The following is a 26128-nucleotide window of genomic DNA, read 5'->3' on the forward strand; positions in this document are numbered from 1 at the left end:
TTTTTTTTAACCTTATTGTTTTTATTGGAAAGGCAGATCAGATTTATGAAGAGAAGGATAAACAAAGAGGAAGATTTTCCAACCACTGGTTCACTCCCCAAATGGCTGCAATGGCCAAAGCTGAGCTGATCCAAAGCCAGGAGCCAGGAGCTTCTTCCAGGTCTCCTACATGAGTGCAGGGTCTCAAGGCCTTGGGCAGTGCTCTGCTGCTTTCCCAGGCCACAAGCAGGGAGCTGGATAGGAAGTGGAGCAGGTGGGACATGAGCTGGCACCCATATGGTATCCTGGTGCTTGCAAAGTGAGGATTTAGCTATTGGGCCATCATGCTGGGCTCAGAACCATGCTCTTCCTTCTAAAATTGGATCTGCTCCCTCCTTTGGTCACCTAAGTAAACGACAACCTTGCTCACCAAGGGAACACGCCGGAAACTAGAGCTGCTTCTGAATTCTCTCTTCCTCCTCTGCTCATAGAATCCAGTTCATTTTATCTTCACAACTGGACTATCTTGGTGAGAACATCTCATTCTCCAGTGCTCCCTTTTCTAAATTCCACATTGTCCTAAACCTGCTGGTGTTCCATACCCAACCCCAAGACAATGCAATACTTTTACATTACCTGACTCATTTCCAACGCATTTCGCATTTTTTTTTAATTCCAGTATTACTTCTTACAAATTCTGGGCTGCTCATCTTAGGAGATGCCTCCTTGCTGACACTGACATTGGCCCGGTTTGCTCTTCCCTGGAACTCTAACGTCCTTCAAGTTCTCTTGCTACACTACAGGAAGGATAGGGGCAAGGAACAAAGCAAAATCAAAGTCCACTGAAAGCATCAACTTACTTCTAAAAAGGATGGATGCTCTCTAGGGCATTAGGTAACATACCAAGGACGTGTCCTCCTTATGCACTCCATCACTGAGCTGAGGGCAGCTTAGCTTCAGGCTCCACAGTGGGATGCAGTATCACAGATGTTTTGGAAGTTGGGCCGGAAAACACAAGCCGAACATCTTACAGGGTTTTCAGGAAGAAAATGTACTGAACAACATGGGAAGAGCAGAGCCTCGATGATCAGGGAAGTTCCTGATGGCTGTTCTAGCCTCTACTCCTTTGGTAGTCACCATTTCTCTTCTTTCATATCCTGATTCTACAAACATAGCAATTCCATCCAGTTCCAAATTTGGGCATCATTCCAGCAGGAGTGAAGGGAGCTGCCCTGTGGCAGAGGCAGGATATCAAGCCAGCTCTGCTTCCCAGGCACTACCCTGCCCTTCTGTAAGGTGCTGTCTCAGTTTAAACTCCTGTAGATGCTTTACGAAAAGTATAGTATTGGAGAGGTGAAACCAAGTAAGTTTAAACAGCACGAAAGGGACATGCAGGTACCCCAGGTGATGACACACATGTATACATCATTCGCTTGGCCTGGTCAGGCCCAATCCCGGCTGCTCCTTCACAACAGAGCGAATTACAAACTCTCCCATACATCACTGTTTGCATGACATGGCTCAGACTCGAAGGTTAAATGGGCTTCTGTGAGCTCATTATCATCTATCATACTGAAAATTCTGCAGATGCAAGATGGAATTAATGATGCTGGCTGGCCATCAGCCCACAGGTCATCCTGCAAAGCAGGCATAACAAAATGGCTTTTGCAAGGCTTACCAATATGCTCTCCGTGAGATCAGAAATGCAGCCCCTGTCAGGCCAAAGGCCAAGAACAGCTGTGACAAGTGGGGGCACCAGGGTCCCTATGGTCCCTGCTCTGCTCCACGGCACAGGCGTGATCTGCCCAGACGATTCAATCTTGGGTTCTAAATCCACATCTGCCTTTTATATTCCCTGAAGACATCAATGTGGTCAGTCAGCTGAACAGGTACACAAAAGGAGAAGTGAGGACAAAACCCAAACCCTGACCCATCAGCACCAGGTCATCCCTAAGTAACAATGAAAAGAATGACTCTGTGTCTGGCTCTCCTCTGATGTTTAAGAGGAGTTTGCGCCCACAAACAGGGGCTCCTGACTCTGTGTGTGTGTGGATATCTTGGGGTGGAGGCCAGGTCTAAGTCTCAATGGCTTTGGAGGTGGCAGCATCATGTACACTTTGTCCCCTATTCTCCTGTATGTCTTTGTTCCAGAACAGGAAAGGCTTCAGCCAAGAAGGTGAGAAGGCTGAGCTTTGAAAATTAGATTGGTAGGAGTACACTCACACAAACACAAATGGAATACAAGTCAAGATTCACCCTGAGATGCCTGCCAAGCATAGAGCTGCTTGGTAATCAAAGCAAACACTTAAAACACAACCAGCCCCAGGATGTGACCTGTCCACAGGAAGGGGCATTTCTGTTTCCTACAGACAGAGGCAAAACCAAGTGAAACACGCTTACACTTTATGGTTCGTTCAACAGCTGGCACCTGCTGCTTGCCACATGTTGGGTCTGACATTTGTGTCCTAGGGATGAACAGGATTCATTCCTGCCCTCCCAGGACCCAGCAAGCCAGCAGAAAGAGGAAAGTACCCAGTCTGGAGCCCACTTAACTCAGGGAACTGTCTTTTGTGAGCCATCCAGGCGGACGCCAAACACCTTGCAGGAGCACACCAGTAAAGCTCTGCCTTGTGGCACCACTGTCTCTCAAAGGGGGACAAGCACATGGCAAAGCAGATGTTGGGTGCAGTGGTTAAGAGGCTGCTTGGGCAGTTCATGTCTCCTATCAGAGTTCCAGGCCCAGACTGCAGCAACCTTTCGTTAGTGTGCTCCTTAGCAGGCAGCAGGTGATGGCTCAAGTCCTTGGGTCCTTGCCACCCACACGGGAAACTTGGATGGGGTTCCCAGTTCCTAGCTTTGTCCTGGTCCAGCCCCAGCTGTTGGGGATACTTGGGGAGCAAGCCAATGTCTGGAAGACCTCTTTCCACCTCTCTGTCTTTCAAGTTGAATTAAGTAAATATTTTTACAAAGGCCAAGTCGCTGAGAGCAATACTGAATGATGCAAGCACACAGCACCTTGTGGTTCAGGCAGGGCTGGGGACAAAGCAAAGCTGTCTCCAGAGGACATGGACAGATGACAGATTCTTGAGGTAGTTCTGCACAAACACCATTTCCTAAGCAAGTCTTTGAGAGAAAGCCAGGCAGCCAATAGTTCAAGGTTACATTTTCTGGTGAGGGCATGGGTCAGTCTCTCCACCAGGCTGAGGGAGTGTGCTCTCAAGCTTGGCAGATCAATCACTTGGCTGATGAGGGGAGTGGAGGTGGAAAGTTGACAATATTTTTGTGAAACCCAGGAAGCAAATCAAATTTCTCACTGAAACAGATGATCGACTTTCCCCAAACAGAGACAGCATTCAGAGTTCTCAAAAAACAGTTCAAGCCCTGCCCAGAGCATATGAACCAATGAAAGTTGGGAGCTCCAAGATCCACACCATCCAATGTGCCTGGCATCTCTGTGGCTTAGACAAGTCACGGAGCAAGAGTCATTGGCCAAGGGTAAAGGCTATAGTGTAGTAACATCTCAACAAGACACCATTAAAATGTTCCCTTTTGGACAAGACATTTTTGGTAATGGCAGCAAAAACAGGGAAAATGTACGCTGGTACTAAAATATCTTAAAGACTATAGGGAAATAATAGCTATTAAACAATAAGGTTTTAGATGCCGCTGTCAATATACCAGTATTCATTTTACAGATGATCATTCCAAGCTGCCCTTTCCAATGAGATGGTGAGCAGTCACAAGATTTGACAATAAGATCAGACAATCGGTACAAAGACATCATAATATTTCTGGTTCTGCCATTTTCTAGCTCTATGATTAGAGCAGGTTACCTAGCCATCCATGCCTTGGATTCCTCGTATGCAAACAAGGACAATGAAATGGAAGCATAGTGTGAGCATCAAAAAGTGCTCAGAGCACCACCTGTCACCAAATGTTGCCTCTGCTTACCGTTTCAATTCTTATTATCATTTTAATTTAAACACCCTTTTATTCCTGCTTGCTTTCCTGTGAATTTTTACACTGTTAACATTATGCTCGATAACATCTGATTTCTCCCTTTCTTCTCCTGCAAAACACAGCACTTATCTCTCCAAGCCACTAAAGCACTGTAGACACACAGGAGGACTTCATTTGGGGACCATCATTCTGGTCTGAATGATGCAGACATCTCTATCTGCAGCCCTCTCTGCCACGAGTCTTCTTCTGGATTTCACACTCCACATAGGGAAAAAGCATTCATTAGTTGAAGCTAGAGATGTCGCTTCCTGTACTCAACAAGGAAGATACAGGGGGAAAAATTCACCATGGAAGAGCTGTGGGGTTGGTGGAGTTTTGGAAAGTAATGACTTCGTAGTGTCTGCACACTGACAACACTCAAGAGGGAGCCAGGATGTTGGAGCGAGCTGCAAGGGGGACGTGTGCACTTTGGATGAACTGGAACATTTGCAGCACTGTCCATGGCCCGAGTGTGTACTCGCAGACTGCTGGGGAAGGACTTACGAGGTCAGGGCTATGGCTTCCCCGCTGTGGTCTCTGTGTATCTTTAACTCCTTACTGCCCAAAGAATTCCATCTGAAGTTGGGATTCACAAACTTTACTGTGTTAATTCTCTGTGAAATCTTATCTGCTCTTTCTCTAGGGATGTGGCTGCAGCAAGTTACTCTGTTTGAAACACTTATTGCTTCAAATAAAGATTTGGAACTGAGCAAAAATAGAAAGTGCTTTCAAGAAGCTGGGTGGCTTTCCTGTTGGGATCCCCTTTAGAGGTGGACCGGGGTCTCTCTCCACTCCTTGCTCAACAGGAGCACAGCCCATTCTCTATGAGACACTTAACAAAATTCATGCCACCTCGCCCGGCTGTCCAACAGCATTACGAGGAAAAATCGGCCGTAGTGATCACAAACCCAAAAGAACTCACAGCTACCTCTTAACGATCTTTATCCAAGTGAAAAGCAGTTTTAACTAGCCTGTCTTTGGGTGGCATAAAGGATCACTAAGGAGTACTTCGCTAAATTCAAATTTGCGTTCTGTGTGGAGGACGCGCCAGCTTTACCAGATGCTGCATGGAAAGCCCTCCAGTTTGGGGGACTGAGATTTTATACAAAGTCCCTAGGAGAGGAAGGAGAGGTGTCTCTTGGCACAAAGGATATGTCTTAATATGAGCATTATGGTCAGGATTTACACCTCTCATGGATGCAAAGCAACAAAGGAGAACGTTTCACATCTCACTGGGGTTTAATAGCACTGATGACAAGTTTATTCTCTGTCACTTGGAAATAGCACCAGCTGTGTCATAAAAAAAGAGATGATGGAAACTCAGGTTACTGGTCCCAGTGGCGACACAACACTCAAGATACTGCAGAAAGGATGCTGAGAGCAGAGGACCACAGCAGACCACAAATACTTGTCCAAGGCAGACAAATAACGCTTGGAGCCTCAAGTGAGGGGAAAGATTTTTCCACTGACCTGAAGGGCAAGCCTCTCTTAGTGTGATGCAGCACGAGAAAGCTCCAACAGTCCACACAGAAACCACATTAAACAGCAGCCAGCATCTTTCTCCCTGACAGGTGATGCCAAAGTTCCCAGCCTGCTTTAATGGTGAGACCACAGCTGTGCAATGCTTCTATCCCCTTGTTGCCTGGGTTAGGTGCTTCTGAGCCTCACCAAACTGCCTTTAGGGTCCAGTGCAACTCCCAGCTAGGGCCTCCAGTGTGCTCTGGGGTCAGGCTCTTGCCCCCTGCCCTGTTTGAAAGGCATCACCCAGTTCCATACTCCCCACAGGGACACTTTGGGAGCACTTCTGGGTGAGGTTGTGGACACAGGAGAGGTAACGTCCCCCTCCTCTGTGTCCCTCTGCATCTGGAAGCATTCTGCTTGCTTAGATTAGTCCTCAATCCCCTTTCTCCTCCACCCTTACACCAGCAATAGTCTCCAAGGCAAGGACAGAAGGTTTCCATCTTAATAGTCTCAGTCCACACTAGACATTCAAGAATATTCTAAAGCCCCTCCTGTTTTTAGAATTGGCCTCCTTCCTGAACTCCAGAAACAAATTTCTCTGTCTTGGTGGCTCACACGGACATAACTATCAGACAGGCACCTGCTTCAACATGGCACCTGCCCGCCAATCACATCACCGCAAGGCCAACTGGCTGCCGTGGCTCTTCCCTCACATCCCCGGGCTGTCTCATCAGTCTGTCAACTGTCAGTTCTGCTGACTTGCACTGTGCTGAGTCTCCAGCTCACCTAACACTTCCTCCCCTCCCCCATAGTAGGCTCAATCCTACTCACCTTGGCCTTGGCATAAGCCCCTTAAGGTGTTGAACTCAGTCCCTCCTTCCTGCTGGAGCTTACTGCCTGGCAGTCCTTGCTTCCAGAAAGCACTGCTCTACTTTGTCTCCAAAGCCCCAATCTCCTTGGCAAAACACCCCTGGTGGTCTTGGCTCCCTTTGCATGCCTCCTGCACTTCTCATGTATACCTTCCTTTTGGCAAGCAAACTGCTCTGACTGTATTTGCTTTAAAATTTCACATATTTACAACTTATTTATCCCCCATCCTGCTGCCTCCTGAAGGTGACAACAGGTTTTGGGCCTCACAGCTCTGCACGTACACCAACTGACCTACTGAAAAATACCAAGATGTCCCAATTGTAGCTTATCCTCAGGCAGAGATCTCAGAAGACTGTGACCCTGTGCAGGCTGACAGTGCTGGTGTCAGGAACCATGAGCTCCTTTGCCACATGCATTTGGGAGAGTCTGGCCAGGAGGAAAAGGCCATGATGATGAAGATGATGATGCTACCACCTAGAATGAGGACTATAATACATTGGGACACACACTGACAATGTGCAAACAACTGGATGCACCACCAAGCTAGTCAACTGTGGTAGGTGTGAAGTGCATTTGGTTGTGATGAATGTCTCTTGTGATTCACAATGAGCTCATCAGATAACACTAAATGTCTACCAAGGGGGTGACAAGATGGGGCCAGTCACCAAGGAGTTCAGTGACTCCATGAGGGGTTTCTCCCACTAACTTATAGGCAAGGTTGGGGGAAGGGCTAGAGATGAGATGAGATGAGCTCTACCGAACTCTTTAATAAGATCTGATGGTTTTCACAGGGACATAGGGAGCCTTTCCAGACCCTGAGAGACAGGGTCTCTCAGGGTCAGGCACCTCTCCATCTGCAGGCTGTAGAACCAACCAGTAAATAGGAATGTTCTTCCTGAGTTCATGAGCCATCCTAGCAAATCAACTGAAACCAAGGAAGGAGTCATGGGAAGTCCATTTTGTTTAGCCAACTGAAAAGAGGAACAAGGGGCTCAGGACTGTGACTGGCATTTGATGTTGGGGAGCATTATGGGACTGAACCCTCAACCTGGGGACCTGACTCCATAGACAGAACAGGATGCCTGATGGGCATCAACTGGGGAATTGCTTAGGGTGTAGGGAAAACCATCACATCGTGAGTCACAGCAGTGCCCGTATTAAACGTGAGAGAACAAACGTGTTCTCCCTTGAGAGAACCAAAGTGGGGTTGGATCTGCAAGCCTACCTTTAAGGCTACTACTAGTAATAAAAAAAAAAGAGGACCTGGATCGAAAGTCTTTCTGGTTCAGAAGGAAGGGCCCGGTTACTGGTCCTAAAAGGCTGAATTTAAGACCAGCTTGGCCACCGGTACCTTTAGTCAGTTCCTAAGGGAGGTTCTGGGGAGGGTTACCCAGGAAAACCCAAAAAGAAAATCTCAAAGCTAATGGTGGTTGTAGGTTCCTCAGCCCTACCCAGAAATGCAAATCACTCACCCGGGAAAGCCTGTTGGATCATGGGGAAAAGCTCACCCTTACTAACAGTACTTGCAAGTATGCTGTTTTGGGTGGCAGTCTCCATGTAGCAGGCAGCCTCTAGCTGTCCCGTCCACTGCTCCTTGGCAGTGTGTTTAATAATTTTAACTCTGCTCACTCCATCTGAGTACTCTGGTAAATTCCTTTACTACTGGCAATGCTGTTCTCAATTGGTCACTTCTCACAACAAGTTCTAGATTTCCAATGGTGGGATGGGTAACAGAACTGAAGACCTTGTCACCGCTAGGTAAGATCAGTTCTCAAAGCAAGAGGACACTTAGTGGGGTGAGGCTGGTGGTCCCATATGCAGAGGTGGGTAAAGATATTCCGGAGAGTGTGATAGGGCATGATTCCTCTCACTTCAGTCCTGGAAAGGCCTGGGGGCCTGAGTAACTGCACAGACAGAGGGGAGCACAGCTCACTTTGGGAAATGGATGATAGATTGTAGAAACTGCAGGGAAGCATGGCAGGTGAGATTTATAGGTCCTAAACGCAACTGCCTTTTGGGGTTGAGATGGGTTTTAGGAGACTAGTGTACATGACGGATTCAGCTCCTTAGGCTCCAAGTGTCCCTTAGCAGATTGTGGAATTGCTATTCCAATGACCTGGGAGACATCTAGAACATTCTTATAATTGTTTTGCAATGTGGCTATGGAGTTTCAACCTGGGGTCTTACAGACACCACAACATTCCTTCACTTGATCACTCAACCCAACACATATGACTTTCTTAAACCTAATTTGAACTTTCCCAAAAGCATTTACTACAACCACTTTTATGCAAGCTGATATCTATAGATGGCTAATTGAAGCTCGCAAACTGGCAGGAGTTCCAGATAGGATTAATTGTACATCCTTTCAAGTTAAGGGTCCAGTTCCAAAAAATAACCATTTGTTCAGTGTCTTGTATTGGGCATCTTTTCCTCTAAATCCTCAATCTGACAGTGAGGTGGCCTGGATACTCCATTTGCAAGACTGGCACTTTGGATTGTATTAGTTTTATTTCTCTTACATAAACTGCTTAGCTGCCTCATTCTATGCAAACGTTGGGATATCAAAGTATAAAGAGGCATAGCAGAAGAAAAAGATTCCATGAGTGCCAGGCAACTTTCAGAACTTCTGAGCTGGGTGGGGGTGTTTCTGCTATCAGTTTCATGTGATGAATCCAAACCAAAAATGGGAGAAAGAAGACAAGTAGGCTACCAAGAGAAATGGAAGAGGAATGAGTCAATATTCCAGTAATCCACAGAAAAAACAGGAGATCAGTGTGCTAACTGTAGTCTAGGCACAAGAGGATTTGGAGCCTCTTTCTAGGCAAGCTGAGAGGAAACTATGAACCAATACCCAGGCTTCAGTAGCCGTGGGCTAAACGCGCAGCTCAACAGAACACACATCCTCGCCATCATTACTCAGCGCATTTCCCGGTGGAGGACTGTTTCACTTAAAGTCACTTTACATTTATCCTAAAGACAAATACGCAACAAAAGATCTTCCAGATGAACGGACAGGACCTGGACGACCTTCCGTGTCAGAGAAGAGAACATCACTTTATGAGTCACAGGGTGGGTGATACAGAGCTCCCAGAAGTCAAGCGTGAGGCTGGTCCCCTTCCTTTCCCTGCACAAGCCCCGGAGAGGAAAAGGTAAGAAGGACACCCCTCCCCCTCCCGCCAGCTGGGTGGAGGGACTGTCTTCCTCAGCAAGGCGTGGCCCAAAGAAATCAGGAAACACGCTGTGGGGACCTGCACTAAGTGGAAACCCTGGATGTCCAGGCTGCTAAAGCAGGAAATTGTGATGCAGACATCAGTGGCTGGGCAGGAGGGGGTGGGGTGGGGGAGAGGGAGGGCCACCGAGGCACCCAGGAGCACAGGGTTTCAGAGGTGAGGCCCACCCCCATGCCGGCTGATTCAATCCCACCACACAGACTTCAGATTTATTTATAACCAAGTCCCCGGGAGCCCCCAAAGATGGGGAGATGACCTGCAGACTTCCACAGAAGCAGTTAGAAGTTTTTGTTTATTCTGGGAGGATGGGAGCGAGCGGGGAGGGGAGGGGGGGTTGCAGGCAATTCCATAGAATCACTTGCCCCTAGGCTCCCCAGGGACATCCTGGGGCCCAGGAGCCCCATCGGGACTGACCCCATGGCGGGCCCTTACTGCGTCACTGCCAGCATGCATGACTGCAGGATGCGTGTTTGCTGTCTCCCTACGTAATTGGCTGTATGTGCAGTCCTGCATTTCAGGTCTGACGTGGGAAAGCACATGTGTGCCCACGCATGCCCAGCAGGGCTAGTTCCCCGAGCCTGGAGAGATGCGCTCAGCACTGACCTGAGGCAGACCTAGCAGGAAGCTCGATACATAATTGACAGTGGAGGGAGGAGCCCGGAAAACAAAGCTAGCATAAGTGAAACCCCAGAGAGTACAAGGCAGCAGAGCCGTGGCTGGGTGTGCACAGCTTTCCTTTTCCACCCGCTCCCTCCCACCCAGGATCCGGGAACTCTTCAGGCTGGTTGTGGGTAACATCCCAGGTTTCCTCAAACACCCTCTAACAATTTCCTGCTTTCCTCAGTCTGGCAGTGACATCAGGGCTGCACCTGGCCAGAGACGTGGCCAGGGTCAGGTCATTCAGAACGGACACAAAGACCATGCCAGTTACAAAACCTGCATGACTAACCACTGACTGTTTAGTCCCTTGTCCCTGCACAGCCTCCCCACTGTGCGGGGTGCAACCCAGGTCAGCCCTGATGGTAGGTAAAACTGGTGTGCAGGCCTATGGTGCTGCCTTATCATTGTCTGCCCCAAAATGAGCTCAGAGACCGAAGCTGGACAGCTGTGGGAAGACAGAAGCCAGGAAACTGGGAAGAGATGACCTCAGTGCAGGCAGACCCCAGGGCTCTGACCAGCAGGCTCTTGCAGTGGCTCCAGGCCTACTGTCCACCTCTCCTTATCCATCAGGCAGTTAGAAGCACCAATAGTCCATACAGAAGGCCACACTTTGGTACACACACACACACACACACACACACACACACACCACATAAAGCTGCAGCTTGGCCCCTTCTGGGTGAACCCGGATCCTGATTAACCCCAACAATCCAGCTCAGACTGTTATCATAAATAGCCACTGAGGCTTAACATTGCTTCCCCTGCCCGTCTCAGAAAGAGGGTTGCTACTTTTAAGTTAGCCAGGACTTCACTTAGCTTCCATGTGATGCCAAAGGAAACAGTGAAGTGCACCAAAAGCTAACTTCAAATGAACACCTGCTAAGAATCCAAACTTGGTTGATGCCTCTCCAGGCCAACTGTTTTGGAAAAACACATTATCCCTAAAGAAAAGCCACCTGCCTCCTCTCAACCTCCCACCCCTGGAATGATAGGCAGGAAAGGCTCAGGGACAAATTAACATGAAAAAAGATCTTTGCAGTTCCTTGGTAGAACTCAGGGTGAGTTCACATTGGACAGGATGAGACTAACAATCCGTAGGATGCCACTCCCAAAGGGATACTCTAGCTCTTTTGTCCCTTCTCCTAGATTTCAAGGGTTCAAGGAGTCGACATCCCAGGGATGTCATGGACTCTTGAAACTATCTGGCCCCAGGTAAACATCTCCTCCAAGATGGAGCCCATCATCCCCCTTACCCCCAACTTCAGCTATTGTTGTAAAGGTGACAAGACGCCCAGTGCGGTAATTTGGACTCTAGAGAGAAGTCAAGAAAATCCTCTGTCCATCATATAACAGTCTGATGTTAAGGCTTGCGGTGTTACCTTTCTAGTCCTTTTCTTTGTGGAATGTAATTGATTTCTCAATAATATTGCCTTACATATCTTGCTGACACATTAGTATTTTTACACTGTGAAATTTATGTCAATTGATTAAATAGTCCTTGTAAATTATAGGAACTTAAGGATGCTATCAAAACAATGGGATCACAAGCCCAAGACCACCTGCTAAACTTTCCTTGGAGGGGAAGAGGAAGCTTTAGCTTTTTAAAGAACTTTTATTTTTTATAAAGCTATTAGGTAAATCATAAGCTTTGAGAGGACTTTGGAAATGCATCATAACTGGCGACTTATGAATACAGCATTGGAAAAAAATCTTAAAAACAACTTGCTTTTCATTTCCAGTTTGATGATCCATGTTTGATGAATGATTTCTTAGAGGATGATGCACCCAGTGGCACTGTGTTAGTCAAGAATCTTCTACTATGCTGTGGCTTTCATGAATATGCTGGAAAGAATACCTAAGCCCAGTGCCACCAAAAGCTTCTTAGGAATGCAGCAAGTTATTTCTGGGAGGGCATGTTGACTCCTTCCAGCACGTACGTTACAGCATTTTCCTTATTGCTATAAGGTACCTGAGGTCTTAGATGCCACAGCGAAGGGACCTAGCTATGCGGTACCTCCAGACACCAGCATGGGGAAGCAGAATGTACTCACGAAGCCACCACACCAATTAATGACTTTCATTACTGTGGTTTGGTTGTGTGGACCAATGCCAAATAAAGCAGTAACTAAAAAGAACGGGATGAAACCATGCAACGGCCTACAAACAAAGATGGAGAAAATTAAGTGCTTAGAAAACTGAACTTTCCAGCATTTTTCTATGTGACCCCTCCCCCCCAAAGTTAGCCACATTGAAGGTAGCCACTGTTCCAGGAGAGTCCTGCTTGTGTGGTGGGGAAAGGACTCCTTGCCCCGCTTAAGGACTTACCTGGGGTGGGGGATATCATTCCTTTGTTAAAAGCCCCCAGCACTCTCTACTTGTATGGTTTTATTTATTAGAGTCTATCGTGTGACCTGGGAAGGAAGCACTGATTCTTGTTTTCCATGTGGTTTACCACCTTGCAATGCTGAAGGTATTTCATCATCATTTGCTGCATGAATGAGTAAGTGCAGCTTTTTCTGGTTTGAGGTGTCAGGTCGGCCCTTCTGGAGTGGACAGATGACTGCATATTTCAAGGGCACTCTAATTAGCACATACTGAGTGACTAGGCATCCTAGTGATTCATTACGCTACGATTTTCCCACCTGCAGTGTCCCCATTCCTGCTCCCTCGGTCATCTTGGCAGGAAATTGCTACACTCTCTCCCACATGGGTGATGAATCTTGGAAGCACTTCAGCAGCTCGTGGCAGGGCCCAGAACGGGGTCCAGGGAAGTAAAAGTAAATACCAGCCCTTATTAGGAGATCCTGGCCTCGGCAGTACACTTGTCCCACGCACACGCGGCTTCCTGCTCTGTCAGAGAAAGCGGTCTCCCAGGGTCGGCTTCCTGAGATTCAGGAACTCCTGCAGCCCGGCACTGCTTCCTTCCTGACCCCTAGCGCACGCTTGTTTCGGGAGGATTTTAGCACAGTTGCTGACGCTCACGGTGTCCTGTGTGTGGCCACAGGAGGAACCTGGCTGGGCGCTGCAGAGACGAGATAACAGCCTGGGGGAAGTGCAGCAGCTGCTCCTGCAGGCCTATTCTACACATTCATTTCCCAACAGTCACGGCTCAGGGACGGCTCAGCACCCAGATGCAGCAAGTGGACAGAGGTTGGATTTTCCAGAACTGTCTCAGCCCTTACCTGGGGCTGCATGTGATGATGTTGACTGTGGAGGGAAGAAGTACATCCAATGTGCTTGTATAGGGATCCCAAAGGTTTTCAGCTCTTTTGTGACTTTTATTAAGTGTCTATGAAGTGCTCAGAAGTGAGCAGAGGTACCAACACAAATCACAATTTTTACACCAAACCATTTGCTTTTGTGACTTCATGTTTAGGAAGTTCCTGTACCTCTGAACACAGAGCCTCTATGCACTTTCAGAATGAACCAGTGGGGGGCTGGCATTATGGTACAGTGGGTTAAACCACCCCCTGTGATGCCAGAATGCCAGGTGGGCACTGGTTTGAGTCCTGACTGCTGCACTCCTGATATAGCTCCCTGCTAGTGCACCTGGGAAAGCAGAGGAGAATGGCCTGCGTGCATGGGCCACTGCCACCCACGTGGATGGAGATCCAGGCCCCTGGCCTTGGCCTGGCCCTGCCTTGGCCATTGAAGCGATTTGATAAGTAAACCAGAGGAAAGAAAACCTCTTTGCCCCATCTCTGTAACTCTGCCCTTCCAATAAGCAGATAAATTTTTGGGAAGATAAATAAAAAGAAAGAACAGAATGAGTGAACTTGGGTGAACCAGTGCAGCAAGATTCCACATGTGTACAGGCAAGAGAGGCCAGGTGTGAACAGGGTGAATTTTCTCCTCTTGGACGCCAGCAGATTCCTGCTCTATTTTGGGCAGGTCCTGCTCTCTGGGCTCACACTGCTGGGCTATCTTGGTGCTGAAGTGGGGGCTCTTGCCACAGCATAATGGCAGAGAGTGCTCTTAGGCATGAAGGCATGGGCCTTGAGGTGCACATGTAGGTTATGAACAGTAACCTTCAGCCTTCAGAGCGCGCAGGTGCAGGCCCCAAGTTTGGACAAACGCACCTGGTCATGGACCCACTGCCACGATCACAATAGACACTATGTCTGTGGCCCCAGAGTGTCCGCCTTGCTCTTAGTGGTCAGCTCTTCCCCACCAAACCCTGGCACTCTGGTCCGAATCACAGGCCTGAGAGTGGACCTGTTTTATTGCATGCCCTCTCCCTGTATCAGCACCATCCCCAGCCCTGGCTCCAGCCAGCAGTTCTCAACCACTTGCCATTGGACTTCTGCAGCCTCTGCCTGCCCTGTGCCTGCCAGTTCATCGCTAGGCCTGAGGACCACTGCTGCAGCGGGTTGTGTACATGTGTGGTGCTCTCCTCCTTTACAATCTCTCTGCCTGTGCCAATTCTGCCACCCTCCTGTGCTCTCTACACAACGGATGGCATCATTTTCTGATTCTCCAAGCAAGCATGGCTCCTTTACCCAGTCCGCTGAACGAGCTTACCCTAGGGAATCACCTCCACCCTCTGTACTCCTGGGAGAGTGATGCCAACTCTGACCACCTCTGGCCCGAGCTGATGCAACTCTTCTCCTTGGTCTAGTTCTTTTTCGTCTAACTCCTCTACCCATTGCCTCCACAGCTTCTTTTCTCAGACCCACTCTCTCCTTCTTACATAAAATAAACGTACTAAGAAAGGAAAGGCCTCCTTACCTATTGGTGCTTCCGCTGTGCACATGGAAGGAAATCCAAGCTCCTTAAGACACACTGCTACCCCAGCCCATTTCCCCAGCTCCAGCCACACGGGCCCACTCCAGCAAGGGACTCCCAGGCTTCTGTGCCTGGGAGCAGAAGCTTAATCTTTGTCTAGCTCCTAAGTCGAGCTCTTCATGAAGCACTTTTTTGTGTCCTCTTCTTCCACCTATGACACCTGGCCTGCTGTCCTCCCTGGCTCCCAATGACAGCCAGAGAAGCCTCTGTGATCAGAATGACACTTCTCACTTGGGCTACTCTTAGAATCCTCACGCCTCACACTCGGAGAGAATCCATTTACAAAGTGCTTATTGCAAACCCTCTGCCCCATTTGAGACAAACTGTATAAATATCAAGGAAACAATTCTGCACTTCTCCAACCATTACTTGTTTGCATAGTGCAGATACATAGTTCATGACAAACAATTTGTTATGAACGTATTGTATGTGCAGAGTTCACCATTATGGACCGTCAGTCCTTTGGTAAGCTCTTGTGTCTCTAATCATCTCATGGATCTCCCCTCCCACCCTGAAGAACACAACGATCATAGAATAGAAAAGTGGCCCCATCATGACAAGGTCTACAACGATATTCACATATGTTCTAAGCCAGAGCTTCCCATTTGACATACTGAGCAAGAAGGCAGGAGTAAGAAGCAGCTTCCCACCATGCTTGGTGTGGATGGGCTGGTCCTGTCTGGAGTGGGAAGCCACCCCCATTCTCCCACTCTGAGCCACATATTATCATTCAAGGGAAGCACTGAGCCATGCAAACACCAGAACTCCTCAAGTCACTCCCCCACTTTTCCTTGTCTCAGGACTCTATGGATCCTGGACACTGATGTAAAACAACCAAACAAAAATAAGAATCCAAATCATCATGGCAGCAGGTGCAGTGGCGGCAGAGCAGCGATCCTATTCATTACTTCCTGATGGGTGATGTGCGCAGAGAACCTGAGGCCAGGCATCACGAGCTCACAGGACAGAGGGCGTCGGGACAGTGTCACTTACCGTTCCAACCAAAGGGTAGATGAAGCCGGCCCCGATACTGGCCCGGACATCACTGATGGGTAGGATGAAATCTCGTGGTACACCTTTTTGGTCAGGCTGGTGAGACAGAGACAGGTGGGTCTTCGCCATGCATATGGGCAAATTCCCAAAACCCTGTAGGAAAGGAGAAGAAACGTGCAGTGATGGACATGTCTCAATTGTGCAGTCGCTGTGGCAACTGAATGATGGCTCCAAGCACACACAGTCACTACTTGTTAAACAGCCCTTCCTTCCCCACAGGGGCTCATTCCAGTGCATGTGTGAAACGGCAGGTGGTACCAACATACCTGGGAGAAAGTTTAATTCCTAAATGGGTTCAGTACAAGATGAAGTAATAAGAGCAGTAAGTAATCACACAGAATAGACCCATTTTGATAATGTTCTCTTATAATGGCTATGTAAAACTTCATAAATTATTTCCAGATTTTTCCATCTCATATTTTTGGGCTGTGGTGGACCCTGCATAACTGAAATTGTATAAAGTGAAGCCACAGATGATTGTTATGCTACTATGCATAGGCATGAGCAAGCAGCCAAGCAGAGAACCTACTCCGTGGCCACGGCTTATTGAGCAGGCTGAGGGGTCTGCTGTTGACTCTGGAGGGTCTGTAGGAGAGGGCACAGGGTCAAGGGCACGTTTTTGGGAAAGCCCAGCATTTTTGGACCAAACAGCCATGGTGGTGGCAGATATTAAGACTTAATATCTGGGATGCAGAAAGGTAAGCTGGAGGCAAGGCTCCGTCATGATGAGGCTTTTTGGTTCCGTGGTTCACTCATTCTTGGAATCCGTCGAGACCCCACAGGGCTCCTTTGTGCTGGTTTATGAGTCACAGTTACTTGATCTGTGATTACATTATAAGAACTGAGATGAGGTCAGTGCTTAAGCCTGTTATTTCTTTAAGGACCAAAGTCTGTGCCTGACCCAGAGTGCCAGAGGTGAAAGGGCGGGAAGTCCCATGTGGTGTCCGACACAAAGGACAGTGTCCTGGCAGCCTGGTTCTGATGAAATGGCACACAGTGTTCCTTCAGAGACCGTACTAGTGAGCTGCAAGTGCTCACTTGACATGTAACTTTTAGGGAATATTCCCTCGGTGGGCACAGAGTAAAGAGAGTTACACAGGCTAGAATTTCTTATGATTCAACCCCAAACTATCTGGAGGAGTTCAGACCAGTACCGGGGTCCTTGTTCTTCTTGAAATCCCTGCGTTTGGATGCTAAGAGGATGCTCCTAGGCATTTTCCTTGGTGTGTCTGTGTGCATGGGGCAGGGGGTGAGGGAGGAACAATAACAGTTGCTTTACAGAAATGGTGCCCAGAGTTTTGGCTATTGAAAATCAAACACTGAAGTATTTTCTATGAATAATGTTGATTTTAAAAAAGCCACATACTATGATCTTCTTACTTCATAAAAGGCGAACTTAACACACACAGGCAGGAGAAATGACTTACCAGCAGAAGACACGATAGTCCTACACTGCATTCCTCATGTAGGAAAACAAATAAGCAATCCTTCTTTTATGTGGTTCATTGCCCAGGGGTGAACATTTCACCAGGGAGCAATGCCAGAGTGTGGAGCAGTGTGTGGGGCTCCTTTGACAGGAGAATAAGCCAAGGGCATTGATGGGAAACTCACAGAGAGATTCTGTTGCACCCTGCGCTCGCCGTGGGACTGGTCATATACAACAGAAACAGGATTAGGATGTTGGGGGATTATAGGCCAAGACAGTAACGCTCCTCATCATGAAGTCATTTCAGGTGGCAAGGACTGATTCCTATCTCATCAAACTGGATGGCCTTCTGTGGTCAGAGTGGCTGAGCAGCCCACGATGGAGCTGGCGTCCCAGGATCACGATGGGCCAGATCACAGCCACCATAATGGCTGCTGGCTCACCTGCCTGTGTCACCCCTTACATGTGGAATGTAACCGAGCCTTTGGCCTTGCCAGACAATCCAGCAACAACTAAGGAGCCACCCGCAGGGGAAGCAAGCAAATCTTCCCCACATGCACAGGCTGTGTTCCTAATTGACTACCATGGCACCTGCTAACTTTCAGAAGGTACCAAAAGATCTGTAGTGAAATATCACAAATCATCTAAATTGGGTCCCAATGCTGCACCCTGCATGGCAATTTCCATATCTCTGGCTGAGGGGGAAGAGATTACAGATGTCACATCACATACAAACATGGACGCCATCCACAACCACAATCACACAAGCCGGCGATGCAGCTAGGGGAGAACATGTCCCTCACCTCGCCAGCATGTTCTGGATATAGCTAATATTCTGTTACTTCAATCTCTGTTGGCTACAAAGAAGAATGAAGCGAAGTTCAGCTGGTGAGGTAGATGAGAATACTTTCAGAAAGTTTGTGGAAAAATCCAATCGAAAGGTTTACATGGGGGCAAAAAGTGTGTATATCCATGAGAGTTTTTTTCTCTTTAAAGATATATTTCTTTTTGTATGTATTGGAAAGGCAGAGTTACAGAGAGCGAGCAAGATCTTCTATCTGTTGGTTTACTCTCGAAGTGGTTACTGTGGCTAGGACCAGGCCAGGCTGAAGCTGGGGGTCTGCAACTCCATCTGTGCCTTCCACGTACTTGGGGAGTGGCAGAGGTCCGGGCATATGGGCAGCCTCCAGTGCTTTCCCAAGCGCACCAGCACAAGTGAAGCAATTTAGACTTGAACCAGTGCTCATGCCGGATGCTGGCATCAAAGGTGATGGATTCACCTGTGGTGCCACAAAGCCAGCCACTGGCTTTTTTCATGATATACATTTTCCATGAACTTTTAAAAATCCTTTTGTATGTATAGATTTCAAAGCCCTTTGCACACAAATAAGCTTATTTCTAAATTCCATTTCCACCCACTCTTTGAAGTCCCCTGTTGACCATGGGTCCTCAAGTCAGAGAAAGTACTTTGACAGCCTGAGGTGGATTCTTTCCTCAGGTGCCACTCTTACCTGTTGAGTATAACGATCTATTTTGGACTGGGCCTCAGGAGAGAGTTCAATATCTTTGGCTCCATAGACAGCCTGGGCAATCTTTCTTATCTTTTCCACAATTGGAAGCTGGAGAACACAAATAATAACAACATTGTTAACTTTAACCTAGTTAGAGAACTAAGGGGTAGCTTAATGAGATTTCAGAATAGCTTACAATTCACTACCAAGTCCCACCTCAAGTACAATATCCATTCTTACAGTACCAAAAATTCCAGATCAGATGTTATCTACAAACAAGAAACCTCAGATGGTCACTCATTTTAGAAGCTGCTTATCTAGTTAGCTATTTTTATCTCTTGCAGCATTTTTTAAAAAAGATTTATTTGATTTGAAAGGCAGAGTTATAGAGATCTTCCATCTGCTGGTTTATTCTCCAACTGGTTGCCACAGCCAGGATTGGGCCAGGCTAGCCAAGAGTCTCATCTGGGTCTACCATGTGGGCAGTAGCTGTGCTGCCCTTCCAGGCTATTCGCAGAAGTTGGGTCAGAACTGGAGTAGCTGTGGCCACCATATTGGATGCTGATGCTGCAAATGGTGGTTTAACATATTATGCCACAACATTAAGCCTCCTTTGTAGATATTTTTTAAAAAAATGTGGCCTATACCATGCTTTTTAGCAGTCTGATACATTAGAAGAGCAGTCTCCTAATGGAATTGTTACTGCTGCTTTTTATGTAGGTCTAAACACGGGTTCATGAGATTACACCAGAGAAAGCAGCAATACTAAAGAACAAGTACATTTTTTGTTAGGTGGAATAGCATGAGAATTTCATATAAATGTCGATGTGACTGAACTCTACTGGAAAGACCATGGCTGGATCTATTCTGTTTTAGCAAATAATGAGAAATCAGACAACATGGAGAAAATGTGAGAAGATTAGGCATGGGCAAATAAGTTTGTAGTGGCATGACTTCCGTAATGCTAGATGGAAAACTCGGAGGCAGATTATCAGTAAAATATGGAGAGCCATGTTAATAAATTAGATTAGTTCAACAGAAAAGGAATATAGAAAGTATGTCTCAATATAAGCCAAACCTTTGACAAAGCCATTTCTAATTTTAATGTGGTCTGACAAACAGTGGCATAATGCAGTCAGTGGATTTAGTGTTTGATGAATGACTGCTGAACTGTGTGCTGACGGACAGGACCACATGACCAATGGTGTATATTCCTCATGGATATCTTCCTTCCACTTTTTGTGGAGGCCTCAAGAACTTTGTGTGGCAATGGTAAGTGTATATTTTTATGAATCACCATTGCTAGAGGCAGGAGAGTTACCCAAGAGAAAAGACAGTTCTCTTTACTATGTAGCCATAATATAACCCTAGAGCAATGCAACACATATTCTTCATTGCTACACTTTCACTTCTGCAGAGCTGTTCTGTGGTCTGGAACTTAAACACTGGACATTTCAACAAGCAACAAATAAAAACGAAGCAAAGGTACAGGACATGCTAGGCTTTCATTGGAGAACAGAAAAAGTCTGAAGCAATGGAGAAAAACACTTGTTTATGGAAGAAGAGACTCAATATTGTGCAGATATCAACTGTCTTAAACTTCTCCTGTTCAATGCAATTCCAATAAAAATCTCAAGGGTTCTTTGGGAAACTTGGCCAACTAGTTCTCAAACTCAGAATGAAAAATAATGGCACAAATACGTACGATAACTTCAAAGATACATAAAAACCACAGAACAAAGAAGAAGCACTTCCCTACAAAGTATTAATCATACCAAAAAAATATGTTAATTAATTCCATGCCGTACTGGCACAGGAATAAATGAGGTAAGCAATGGGAGAGAACAAACAATTCAGACAGAGACCTCAGCAGGTGTGAAGCAGAATACAATAAATATGGACCGACTATCCCAAGGCCTGGCCGCAGAGAAACATAGTAGATTCCTATCACATACCAAGCCCAAATAAATCCAATGTGGAACAAAGGGCTCCACTTGCAAACCAGAACTGGAATTACTGGCAAAAAATATTAGAAAACTCTATAATTATAAGAAAGGAAAGGATTTCTTGAATGAGGTAACAATAGAGTAAGCCATAAAGGGTATGACTTATAGATTTGACACCATAGTAATAAAAAAAGACATAAAAAAGCCAAATGGGTAAGGGACTGTAAAGCCGAGAGATGAATACTAAAAATGAACCTTAAACAAATCTCCCATCTATTGGAAGTATTTAAAAATGCTGATCTCCTTAGTAATCAGGAAAACGCAAATTAAAATAATGAAAGTTCACATCCATGGGTTCCACAGAACTGAAAGGTATGATAGTATCAAGCACAGAAGACACATTTGACGAAAATGATTCTTCACTGTGAAGTGAACGGACTAGCCCAAGGAAAGCTGCCTGAGTGGTTTCTTCCGTGCAGACACGGCCTCCACCCTGCTGCAATATGCCTTTCATGGAAGCATGAAACAGGATTCATGCATTTGCACAACATGACCTCTGCAGCCCATAAGTGGATACATCTCCATTTCAATGTTCCCCTAACCTCTTGCTTCTGGGCCTGCACACATAGCCTTCAAAGGTCAGCCAGCCTCTGCTCCCACTCTGAGCTCTCTGATCCCATTCTCCAAGCCCCTTCTCAGGGGTCACCTTCTTTGCAGAGCACTTCTTGGGGGTCCCTGTAGGCATTGCCCAGTGCTTTCTTTGCCCTCCAGATGTCCGTGTGGTGCTCCCACCTGCTGACTCATGATGGAGTTTCCCAGGGCTGCCTGGCAGAGCTCCAGTCACTTGAAGCTGCCCTGATTGACCTCAAGGGGTGACAAGGCTCAGAGCATTGGGCCAGACCACACTCTGAGCCCAAACTCACCCAGAGGGCAGGAACTTTTGGAAGCCATGAAAACCTGAAGGGGCAAGCCTGAAACAAATCACCATTGTTTTCCAGGAAGGCACAATGTGAACCAAGGGATGAACAGAAGTTGGAAGGAAGTAATTTAAGGAAGCACCGAATCAAAGCTGCCCAGCCAAGTAAAGACTTGTCCATTTTGGGAGACTTCACTGCAAAGACAGAGTGCCAGGAAGGCACTAGACAGAATTACTGCTGTGAGCTCACAGATAATTCACACATTTCTTATTTAATTTATGGGAACAGCAGAGAGTTAGAAAGCTCCTATGCCTGGATCACTCCCCAACTACTTGGAAGGCAAGAATTCAATTCTGACTTTCCACATTGGTGGGAGGGACCCAACTCCCTGGTCTACGCCCTGCTGCACAAAGTTGGAAGCAGGCGCACAGTCAGAACTTGAACTCAGGGACTCTGGTAGGGATTCTGAGTGTCCTCTCCAGAATCCCCACTGCTCCATCCAATACCCTCTCCTGGATAACATGTAATGTAAAAGACTCTGAGGCAATGATGGGCTGCAGGATAACGAAAGGTCTTCTGACAGAAGATGCAACTCTGAGTCGTCAGGATGTACAGCGCTGGGCACTGGAGGGTTCACTGTGGGCACTACACCGAAGCCACTGTTGTCTGCTTTGTGCTTCGAAGGAGCAACCCTTTGAAGAAATAAAAGTTCATGGGATGCTAGAAGGCACTTCTAGCAGCGAAGAAGTCACCCAGCGAGAGCCAGGACCATGCCTTTGAGCTGAAGTCGGTGCTGAGGATCCTGCATTCCCTAAAAAGGGCATGCCTGCAGTTGCTGGGAAACAGGTGATGCTCTCACAGCCTCCAGTATCTCTGTGGGCTCCGAAATAAGGGAGCACGGTGGCTGCAACTGGCTAGGGAAGACAGCCCCTGCCTGCAGCCTGTGACCGCTCAGCGTTTCATTGCCCCTAAGATGCGAATGGAAACATGGTGTTGCACGGTGTACTGCAGGCATGGAAGCAAGCCTGCGAAAGCAGGATTATTTTTCTAAATTTTATCTATTTGAGAGAGAAGGAGAGGAGAGAGGAAGGGAGGGAGAGGCAGAGGAAGAGATAGAGCTCTTGTATCTTTTGGCTCACTCTTCAAATGCCACCAAAAGCCAAGGAAAGCTAGGAGCTGGGAACTTCATCCAGATCTCCCACATCGGTGGAAGGCATCTCGAGCCATCACTTGCTGCCTCTCAGGGTGTACGTTAGCAGGAAGCAAGAAGCAGCAGCAAAGTTGGGAATCAAACCCAGGTCCTGGGATATGCGATGTGGACATCTTAACCTCTAGGTGAGAAAACCATGATGGAAGTACCATACTGTACAAACTTTACGTATTACTATTACTGAGTGAGGGCATGAGGATTGACCAAAGGAATGATTTTCTTTGTAAGCACAACAAAATGCCAGAAGGGATGCTTCCATTTAAACATATTGAATGGGGCCCGGCGGCGTGGCCTAGCAGCTAAGTCCTCGCCTTGAGCGCCCCGGGATCCCATATGGGCGCCGGTTCTAATCCCAGCAGCTCCACTTCCCATCCAGCTCCCTGCTTGTGGCCTGGGAAAGCAATCGAGGACGGCCCAATGCATTGGGACCCTGCACCCGCGTGGGAGACCTGGAAGAGGTTCCTGGTTCCCGGCTTCAGATTGGCGCGCATCGAGCCATTGCGGCTCACTTGGGGAGTGAATCATCGGACGGAAGATCTTCCTCTCTGTCTCTCCTCCTCTCTGTATATCTGGCTTTGTAATAAAATAAATAAATCTTAAAAAAAAAAAAATAAACATATTGAATGAACAAAATGCATTCTTTAGTACACTTTAAAGATTATGACTTTCCAATTAAGATAATAAAGACACGGGAGCAAAGCAATAGCAAATGGATGACTACTATAGGCTTTACTGTAAGTGGGATTAGGCTTTTTATTTACTACTACTGTTATTAAATATTTATTCATTTGAAAGGCAGAATAACAGAGAGGGAGAGATGTTTTCCACCTACTAATTTACTCTTCAAATGGCCACAATGGCTGGGACTGTGCCAGACTGAAGGCAAGAGTCTAGAATTCCATCTGAGTTGCCCACGTGTGTTGCACAGGCCCAAGAATTTGGGATATCTTCTGTTGCTTCAGAGGTGGAGCAGTTGGGAATTGACCTGGTGCTCATATGGGATGCCAGTGGCTTAGGTGGCAACTTAACCCACTAAGCCACAATGACAGTCCCTGATTTCCTATTTTTAAACGTGTGAATGTTTTCTATCAAGAAATACGTATCCATGGGCTGGGCCCGGCCACGTGGCCTAGCAGCTAAAGTCCTCTCCTTGAACGTGCCGGGATCCCATATTGGCGCCGGTTCTAATCCTGGCAGCTCCACTTTCCATCCAGCTCCCTGCTTGTGGCCTGGGAACGCAGTCGAGGACAGCCCAAAGCCTTGGGACTCTGCATCCGTGTGGGAGACCTGGAAGAAGTTCCTGGATCCTGGCTTTGGATCGGCATAGCATCGGCCGTTGCGCTCACTTGGGGAGTGAATCATCGGACGGAAGATCTTTCTCACTGTCTCTCCTCCTCTTTGTATGTCTGACTTTCGAATAAAAATAAATAAATGTTAAAAAAAATATGTATCCATTTAAAACATCCTTTTTAAAAAAATGTGTTTACTTCTACTTGAAAATCAGGGCTACAGAAACAACGAGGGAAAGATGGAGAGAGGTTTTCCATCCACTGCTTCAACCCCCAAAGAGCCACGCTGGCCAGGGCTGGACTATTCTGTTGGGAGCCAGGAGCTGGATCTCCAACGTGGATGTAGGTGTTTAAGGGCTTGAACCACTCTCTGCTGCTTTCCCAACCCATAAGCAGAGAGTTCGATCAGAAATGGAGCAGCTAGGATTAGAACTGGCACCCACATAGGATTTTGGCGCTGCTTATGGAGAATTAGCGTGCTACACCTCTGTCCTGGCCCCATTAAATATTTTAAATTTCAGTAAAAGCCACGTGACATGTCATTGTCCATCATGACCTTCTCTAAATGGACAGTTGAGTAGTGCTAAGGACATTTCATACTGCTATTTGCCCTACCTCTAGAACTTTTCATGTAGCTCTGCACCCACTTGGCCGCAAGGTACCTCACCCCCAATGCCACAGTCACTCCTCAGCTGACTTGTGTCCCCGTGAGTCAGACTCCTTGGGGTGCCATCCACAGTATCTGTCCTGTATCCAGTTTATTTCTCAAGTTTACTTCATCTGTGTCGTAGCAGATGTCAGAACTTCCTTCCTTGGCGATACTGCGGTAATAATATGGAGGTAAACAGTGAGGATAGAGAATTAGGGAGAATGGGAGGGGCAAGCCCTGAGCCTACAGAACTGTGTCATGAAAAAAAAAATTAAAACAGGAAAGAAATTAAGAGAAAAAAACCAGCATAATGCTTGTTCCTTTAGCAGAAATTTAAAAAATTACATCTGCTTTTCTTGAGAAACAACAAAAAAAGAGATTTCCTGCCTTTAAGGCTGTCACATTGCAAAGGATGCAAGGCCACACTTACCCTGTCCACTCACCCACGGTGGGAACCTGAGGACACAAGGATCTCTTTGAGGTCCAGCTTCCACTTCTTTGGGGCATAAAAGTATCTTTTCTCAACCATGAACCTATCTTCCTTTCTAATACTTACTAGGAAATGTTTTCAGGTCACCAAGTAAGCACCAGCCTGACTTCAGGAGCTGTGTGGTTGCAGTGTCTGGGGGGACTGCAACCACTCACACATGACAGACAACCCAAACCCTGTGGTGCTGTGGGGTGAGGGGGTCCCAGGGGGGCAGCCTTGTCTCATTGCCCTTCACTCCCTGCAGCAGCCATGGGGCTCTGGCAGACACTGCCACCTGTCTCCTAGCATCTTGCGCTTCTGATGCCCTGACCTCACCCTGGTCCCTGCTAGAGAAGATGAAAAAGCTTCCTGACAGCTCTAATGCACCAATGCCATCTCCATGGTCCCTGGAGGATGCACTGTCTACATCCTGAATTTGGTCCAGGAAAGCCAAGGCCCAAGTCCTCTGGGGACTCCCTGCTTGCAGATTTTCTTTTTTCACTCGCAGGTGAGTAAATAAATGAGAATCTCAGTTCATGTACTTTTAGGGGTTTGGTATAAAACCCCAGACCTACTCTGACAGGAAGGTCGCAGTGCCTGCATCTATCTACATTGAGTCAGCAAGCAAGGAACTTCCTGTTGTCTCCCTGCTTGACTTCTGGGAGCATTGT

At 47.2% G+C, this 26128-nt stretch overlaps 1 protein-coding gene across 1 annotated transcript in view; it reads right to left on the reverse strand.

Moving 5' to 3' along the window:
• The window catches only part of MTHFD1L (methylenetetrahydrofolate dehydrogenase (NADP+ dependent) 1 like), a 175756-nt gene that overhangs the window by 22582 nt on the left and 127046 nt on the right, over positions 1-26128 (reverse strand). The window contains exons 25-26 of the mRNA XM_058664618.1: positions 18978-19085; positions 15981-16133 (exon numbers count right to left, since the gene is read on the reverse strand). Coding sequence (XP_058520601.1) covers positions 15981-16133; positions 18978-19085 — 261 coding nt within the window. The remainder of the gene's footprint in view (positions 1-15980; positions 16134-18977; positions 19086-26128) is intronic.

The sequence above is a fragment of the Ochotona princeps genome, chromosome 1, assembly GCF_030435755.1.
Source record: "Ochotona princeps isolate mOchPri1 chromosome 1, mOchPri1.hap1, whole genome shotgun sequence".
NCBI lineage: Eukaryota > Metazoa > Chordata > Mammalia > Lagomorpha > Ochotonidae > Ochotona > Ochotona princeps.